At 38.5% G+C, this 8,101-nt stretch overlaps 1 protein-coding gene across 2 annotated transcripts in view; it reads left to right on the top strand.

Moving 5' to 3' along the window:
* Nucleotides 1-6,069, top strand: part of LOC138015036 (uncharacterized) — a 234,725-nt gene extending 228,656 nt beyond the window's left edge. For both annotated transcript variants that reach the window (XM_068861936.1, XM_068861935.1), the window contains one exon: nucleotides 4,940-6,069. In XM_068861936.1, coding sequence (XP_068718037.1) covers nucleotides 4,940-5,053 — 114 coding nt within the window. In that variant the 3' untranslated portion in view covers nucleotides 5,054-6,069. The remainder of the gene's footprint in view (nucleotides 1-4,939) is intronic.
* The last annotated feature ends 2,032 nt before the right edge of the window (nucleotides 6,070-8,101 follow it).

Genomic DNA, 8,101 nt, shown 5'->3' with positions numbered 1-8,101 from the left:
TCAATGATGCAATAAGGACGATTGATGATATACTCGTATATACTGAACGATATGGAATAAATGGCCAAAATGCTAGCAGTGGATTTTCCGAATCCTTTGATTCAGTAAATACGAATTTTTTGTGTAGTACATTGGCTGCTTTTAATTTTGGCTCTTCTTTCATCCAGTGAATACAAACCTTCTACTAAAATACTGCTTTGTTGTTGATATTGGGTTCTCTACTGGACTTTGAGATACAAAGAGGGGTGAGACAATGAATTCCACTTTCTCCATACTTGTTTATTATTGTCCTGAAAGTACTAGCTATTACTATTCGTGAAAATAAGGATATTCAAGGGGTTGTTGTTGATAGAATCGAAATTACATTCGAGCCTCTTGCAGAAGATCTCACTGAGGAATGATGGGTCTCTTCGACACCTCCTTGCTCTCATTTCAAACTTTGGATTTGGTTCGGGTCTTGTTATAAATTTAGACAAAACAGAAATGTTGAACTTGGGGAACTCAGGGCTCTTAAAGTCCCGCATTTAAAATGGATAATTAAGACTCACAACACAATGATTTTTCAGACAAGGAACCTTGTAATTGAAAAACTATTTTCTTACATTATTTAAAACAAGTTGGGGGGAAGTTCATTCACTGTTGCAACTTTGACATAAAAAAGCTACCCTAACCCTTCTGAAGTATTACAGGGAATGTTTTGATTGTTTTACGCATTGCTCCATGGCTACCACCAACAATGTACCTGGGCTCTTGCATGAACATATTTTCAACACAGTTCTTCGGAACAATAGATTTATACGTATCAATAATAAATCGGTCATCAATCAAAGCTTGGTTAGTAAAGGAATAATTAAAAAAATCGATTTAGTAACAGAGAAAAACCAATTTATTTCTCAACATAATCTATACGGGCTTAATTTTTCTCAAAAGACGTTTTTGATTTTTTGTTTTTAGTTGATGCAATCCCTGCACTGAGGCGACAATCCCTGAAAATAAATGGGTATTTGTATGTGAGTCCCTTTTTTCATTCAGGACCAAATTCAACTTATTCTCAATAAACAGGAGGTCTCGATCACTGAGGTGACCTTTAAGAAGGTCTACAGGGACAGCTCAATCAAAGTATCATGAAATAGTGTTTGTTTGGACTGGAAGGAAATTTATAGTTTGCCCTTGCTAGTCGCCTTGGACACAAAGTCAAGCATTTCAATACACAATTCTGAATAGGTATCTAGTGACAAATACGTTTTTGAAAAAATAGGCAAAATAGACTCCTCATTGTGCACCTTTTGTGGTGTGTTGGACGAATCCCTGGAACATCTTTTTGTGACTTGCCATTTCACTGCATTGCTCTGGAATGAACTTAAAGCTTGGTGTAATGGTAGATAAATTAAGACTGAATTATTATTATCTGCTGTAAAAAATGATATTTGTTGACTAGTAAAGGAAAGATTGCTTTTCGATGTTTAATCATATAACTCTCATCACAAAAAAAGTACATCGAGGAACACGGAAAAACTCCCTCTTCAAGTATGGATTCTTTAGGCCACAACATCCTTTCGTTACACAGAAACGTCCGAAGACAGCACCACTACAACCTTGCGTCTCGCAGACCTGTACACCGTAATCCGTAATTTAGAAAAGACAGCTGCTCCGTTTCCCTACTCCTAACACCAAAACCCTGATTCTTACTGGTTCAAAGAAAAAAAAACCGAGAACTAATTAAGTTAGATGGCAACTGTTGTTTGCAGTCTTTGGACGAAGATCTCGGCCTTTTTCAAACTAACACAAATCGTTTAGCTAAACTGGATTTGAGCATTAAGCTGACGACAGACCATGTGACTTCCCACCAGAAAAATACAGCATGCCAAATGCAACGGTGACCATTCGATTTCCCGTCAAAGAAACTTGCCTGAACACTTCCATCCCCAAAGGCCGTCTTTCCTCCCCACCTCCACCTTGACAGTCTGTAAGGGCAGATGTGCATGACGTTGTAACCAAAATTACTCTCGTCAATAGATTTCCCAAAATTTTTCAACTGTGGTGCTCTGCTGGCATGCTTCAAGCACATTACCTCCGCTAATATTCCTAACAACAAACGGGATATGGACCACCAAATCCTCGATCTTGTGAGCTTTCATTTACGAATAGTGATTACGAATAGTAAAGAGCACTTTTATGCATAGACTATTGCAGAACATTGTTACCAACAATGAAAAGGGTAAATAGTGAACTTGTTTTCTTAGAGGACCTGCTGTCTGGAATGTTCTTAATGGTGAAGTGAGGAATACTGATGATGTAAGCCGTTTTAAGACGGCCTTGAACAAATGCTATCTAAATCAGATTAGTTTTATGCATAAAAACTTTTAAAAAATAATATACTTTTAGACTTTTTACCTTTTGTCATCACTTTGCCAATACTGTTTTAGCTGTCAGTGTAATGTACCTACAGCTTTTTTTGTGATTTCTAAGAATGTTGTAATTTTCATCTTGTTTGATTGTAGTTGTAATTAAGGCCCACATCAGCCTTTGCCTGCCATTTTTATTGACCCTTCAGTAAAGTATGTATGCTCCAACTGGAATGGCATTTGAATTGACCCAGGCTCAATGCTGGTACATGCTCATTATTTCCTGCTTCTGGGGTGTCATAGAGCACGATTGTTTAGGACGTTTATGAGGCATTGCAAAGTTTGATGAGAGACTAACATTGTCTAATTTAAGTAATATTTACAAAGCGAGTGCGAGTGTTTCATCAGGGGTTTTGAACATCAAGAAACAGATGAAAGCATGATTTGGTTAACGAGGCCGTTCCAGTTGCAACTAAATATAACAATAATTGGGCTATGAACATTTTCACCGAATGGCTGAGGCTAAGAGAGGCACAAGTGCCAGTCTTAGATTGTGGTGGACTTTTCAAAGACAAGCTACAAGGTTCAAGCCTTGAGTGCAGACAATGCTGAAATGAATGCTCTGACGCTGAACTTCTGGGTGTCGAAATTTGGGCAAGATTTCTGCACAGGTCCCTTCTTCATTATGCATACTGTCCTTTCTTTGAAGAATACAATAGCGACAAAAATAGATGTCCTTTGGGACTGTGGCGCATTGTTCTTTTTTCTTAAGAAGTTTTTTTCGAAGTCTGTATAGATGCTCCAACTTCTGACTGAAATACAGAAAATCGAACATTTTTCCTTGCAATTTTGGCACTTATAGAATTCAGATTCTTATACATAACAAACAAACAAAATAAAAGTACTGTTGTCAAAAATAAAAGTACTGTTTTGCGTTTTATCTCTCTTTGTTAGAGATTGGCGCAATATGCTCAATGATGCTTCCAAGTGTATAACTTTGGTAGGGATCCATGGATGCTCCTGTGCGAGGCATACTTTGTTTTACTCCCCACCATGTCTTTTCAATGCCCTGCTGTGGACTCGTTTGTCTGGATCGACGACGTTTAGGCGATGGTTAACTATGCATGAGATGATGTTAGCCCTCGTCTTGTAGGCAATCGTACGCCTTCCAGCCACGGGTCGCTAGGGCTAATATTTTTTCAAGAAAGAGAAGCTTACTGCCAGAAAATCATGAGTTCTGGCGGATAGAATGTTATCCATAGCAGCTTTTTTCTTGAACATCGTGAAACACATCTATCTCCTGATGCACTTTGTCTTTGCCAACTTACCACGTTTCCACACAGGTTTTGGACAATTCACTTACTATGAAAGTAAATTGTGTTCTTTACACTACTCTTCTCACTCTATGAACCTTTCCGGATCGGCTATACTGAAGCAAAGACAATTTCCAAATGTTCAAATCTCGCTTTGCTGACGCTATTACTGCGGTATCCATCTTGATTATTAAGACCACACTAGTTTGCTTCAAAACAAGGAAAACATGAAACGATTTTAATTGCAATGAGCTCGTGCATTAAAGTTTCCCATGAAGGATGCACCAATCAGACTGAGAGACTGGAAGCGTGGTACCCTCTTCCATGAATGAAATCTTAAGTGTGCTGCACAGGGCATGAAGGAAAAGCAGAGAGCACAGATCACAGTAATGCTGGATAAACCTAAAACTATCACAGGGACTAACCTTAAGACTAAACAGTGTCTTAAAGTCGTAATTAGGGTACGGTTAGCATTATTAAAGAGATGGGAGTTGTTTCAAGAGTAGTAAAACAGGGATCTCTGAACTGTAACCTACGAGTTCTAGGCTCGATTTTAGGGTGCTCGGCACGGCACGAGTATATAATTACTTATAATTGTTATGTAAATAGTCAGCCAGAATTCAAAATAAATATCATTTCCAAGGTGTGAATTCTCAACTTAACAAGTTAGCTAAGTGGTGAAGGACAGGACGAAGGGATAGAAGGAGGAAAGCTGGGACGAAAAGGAGCAACTGTGTGAGCGATGTGGGTAAAGAAGAGAGAAATAGAGGGAGGGACAAAGGGAGAAGGAGCGAGATGGAGAGATCCATTTTTATTCATCCCGTAAGGACAAATTAGCCATGTATATATTCGATTCCCTTGGGTGTATGTATTGTTCTACAAAACAATAGCGCGAGTGCATAATTAATTTATTCTGCATTCACAATGAAGTGGGGACCTGTATGGTAATCATTCCTAAATTCGTTTTAATCCTCTGGAGGTGAACCACAAACGGTACTACAAAAGTTTTGTGTTGAATGTTCAGGAGATTTAAAATGTATTGTGTATGGGTAGTGTATTTGTATGTGTTTTTTCTCAAGGTTTATTAATATAAAGGTTCATTTAAATTCAAGTGTCTTGATCAGTCTTTTGATTAGTTTTCGGAAGTTTCTTGATCTGTAGTAGCATTGGGTATCAAGATACATGCACCTGACCAAAATGGGGCACTCTGATTGGCTAATAACCTTATGAATTATAAATGAGTTTGAGAAGGCCTTATCAAGGCAGCTTTTTTCATTGCAGGTCAAGGAAATCTTATTGGAGAGTAATGAAGAAGACAGCAGTATGGATGCCTCTTACGTTCATGCATGTTTGCAAGAAATGTCCTCATCAAGTGAGGAAACTACCCATCTTTAGCATCATATGTTCTCACACAACAAAAAGTCATTTTTACCTCAATGGCATTTGATCGTCTGGGTGAAAGAAGGACTGTTGGTAGTGAAGGACGTTTCCTTATTTTTCAATTTTTTTTAAAACTTTCTTTGAGATGTCTAATTTTGTGGCAGTTCTGTGTATTCTGTGCGACATGAAGAAAATCTGCCACAAAAACCATGAATGTAATATCACGAGGTTTAACTTTTAAGTAAAATTGTTGCATCCAGCGAGTCTTCTATTGTGCAAATGCCCACTTCAAGCAATAAACGCAGTAATTTTTGTCTTACTAAAGCCAAACAAATTGTTCACTTTAAACATATTAATTACCCTTTCTTGGACAGCTAGGAGGTTTTTAGTATAAAGTCCTTCCAAGATCAGCACAAATATCCCAGATCATGGCACCCTAATGCTGTTACGATTTCAGAACATTGCAGTTATTACTTATGCAGAAGGAAAGGAAAGGAATGCGTGAAAAAAATATGATTTTGCGAGATTTGAACCAATTGAGTTGTCATTTTGTGATTCCATATTAAGCCCCTTTAAGTTCGTTAGCGCTAAATCTCTGTGCGCAACTTTTACTGCGCAGGTGACGTGACTGTAATATGTCATGTATTACTTCAAGCAATAAAAACACCAGGGAAAAATTTCCAGGCCGGCAAAGGAATGGCACCTTTATTTTCAATTCACCATGAAACGACACTGGAAAAGGTCTGAAAAAGGTAGCTAATCGAGTAGTGGCTGAAAGTTTTGAAACCTCGAGGAAGGTTCGTTTTAGTCGTTGTGTAAATTTAATAAGGGTTGGTTTTTAAAAGTGTTTTTATTCAACTACGAACTTCTTAGTTCAAAATGAATGTATGTTTTTGAAGTTCTTTTCACTCATGAAAATAGAGCTGAACTGTATTATCTCCCTCGTCCACTTGAATAGTGCTGACCTATGAGGAAACAACCAGAGATTCTATTTCACAAAAACCCCACTCCAGAAGATAAGCATGACGTCAATGCAGAGATGTGACGCCTGCTTGAAACTTCGTTGCTATGCTCGAGAAACCTTTTTTAAAATGAAAACCTTTCATTGATCGATCCTGTCTTGGGTTCCATGTCATGCAAAAACGTGACAAACGAAATTCTCCAAGAGCTTTGCAACATCACATCGATTTACAGGTGGCGCAGACTCGGAGAGTACGACATCGTAAGGTATGGTATGGGAGTCTAGATAACAAACTCAAAAAGATATTAACACGCACAACTTGTCAATAAAAAAGCCGTACTTTATTGTCCTGGTAATTTTCTTGCTTCGTGTGGTTATTTGCCTGATTGAATGCAATTTAAGTGACTTCTAAACTTCCTGGGTTGTCACTCGTACATAAATATAAAGGAAAGGCTGGAAAGAAACTTCTAGCTTACCTCACATCTTGCCGATAAAATCACCCTTCTCCAGCATCTGTCACGCTCAAACTCCAGCGGTGGCCACACAGATAAATTTACTTCCCTTTGACCAAGTTTCAAGGTCCAGCAAACATCCACTCCTGAGAGACAGCGATAAATATTCTGGTCAACCGTTCACTGATTTCTTCCCACCGTATCGAGGCTCAAGTGAACGGTTCACCAGCCGAGTACAAATTCGTCGTAAGCGGGCCTCAAAGGATTTTGAATATTTTGCGTCTCGTTGGCTATTTACCATCTCATATCCAATGCACGCTCATAATTGTTAAATATCTATGTAGTCATGTATATCCATGTATACACATGTATACCCTTAGTGTATAAGGTCAGTGGATGAGAGCAATAGTACATCAGGGAATGTAAGACAAAGAGTGTGAATTGTGTAGGTGTTCCTTGCTGGATTAAAGAGATTTGTTCAGACCTTTGTGGCCCGCCTAAGTGGTTCTGATATCCCACAAAATGGCGAATTCAGTAGAAAAGCGCTGCCTCCTTTAGATTTGACAGGGTCGCCATCTCAAGTTGTGGAACATTGCCGACAGTGGAAACGATCGTACCAGTATTACATTGATGGCAAGGGAATTACCAACGCTACCCGCAAAAAAGCTCAATTGTTTCATTTAGCAGGTATGGAAGTTCAAGATATTTACGAAGATCTTCAAGATCCTGGACCGATTAAGGCAGAGACCGATGATGTCCCGTATGAGCGCCACGTTTTTTATCAAGTAGCACAAATGCAGGGGGAAACAGCTGACAAATTCATGGTACGTTTACGCGAACAAGCTCGTCATTGCAATTTTGGTGAATCTTTGAACGAAAATCTAGGAAGGAGATCAACTGATTGAAAAGTTGGCAGATGTTGAATTGAAGAAGAAATTGCTGGAAGTTAACAATATTATCTCTAAAATTCCTGAGCTTGTTGATGTGGAGGAAGAGAAAACCGAAGCACGTGATCAGACAGTCTGTGATCGGGACACTCAAAGGAAACAGTCTAACAAACGCTATGTTGATAGAAAGTTTCGGGCCAGGGATCGAGAGGTAAAGGAAGGAGATACTGTTCTACTTCAGAAGAAGAAAGAAAATAAGCTGTCACCTTCATATGAGAAGGAACCCTATGAAGTAATGTCTCGTTATGAAGACCAGGTGGTAGTACAGTCGCCACAGGGAGTTCAGTACAAGCGAAATCTTCAGCACGTTAAACCGTTTCGAATATCAGACAGAGAAGAACGGGAAAGTACATTACAGGCTGCTGAACCCCCAGCCTGTTCTATATTTGTTCTTGGAGCTGCAATTGGTTTTTGGATAAAAGTTTTGGGTTGTTGGTGCTGGTTTGTATCCATCTCTAAACTCCAAAGGAGGCTCTATTATGTTTTCTTCATAATCTTGAACTATTTGCTTAACCCTCTTACGAGGTTTTGCAATAGGTTTTATTTTAATTGTTGATGTTTTTTGTGTAGCAATTTTTAATAACAACTTTATCAGCTGCGGTTTGGTTAGTTTTTGTAAATCTAATTTATTCATTTCTATATTATTACTATATACTATTTTATTCTTAAGCCATTTTATAGTGCACTTAAAATCCACATGTAT

Source organism: Montipora capricornis, chromosome 9 (assembly GCF_036669925.1).
Source record: "Montipora capricornis isolate CH-2021 chromosome 9, ASM3666992v2, whole genome shotgun sequence".
NCBI classification, from domain to species: domain Eukaryota; kingdom Metazoa; phylum Cnidaria; class Anthozoa; order Scleractinia; family Acroporidae; genus Montipora; species Montipora capricornis.
The sequence above is the reverse complement of the archived record's forward strand: the minus strand, read 5'-3'. Positions and strand labels throughout refer to the sequence as shown.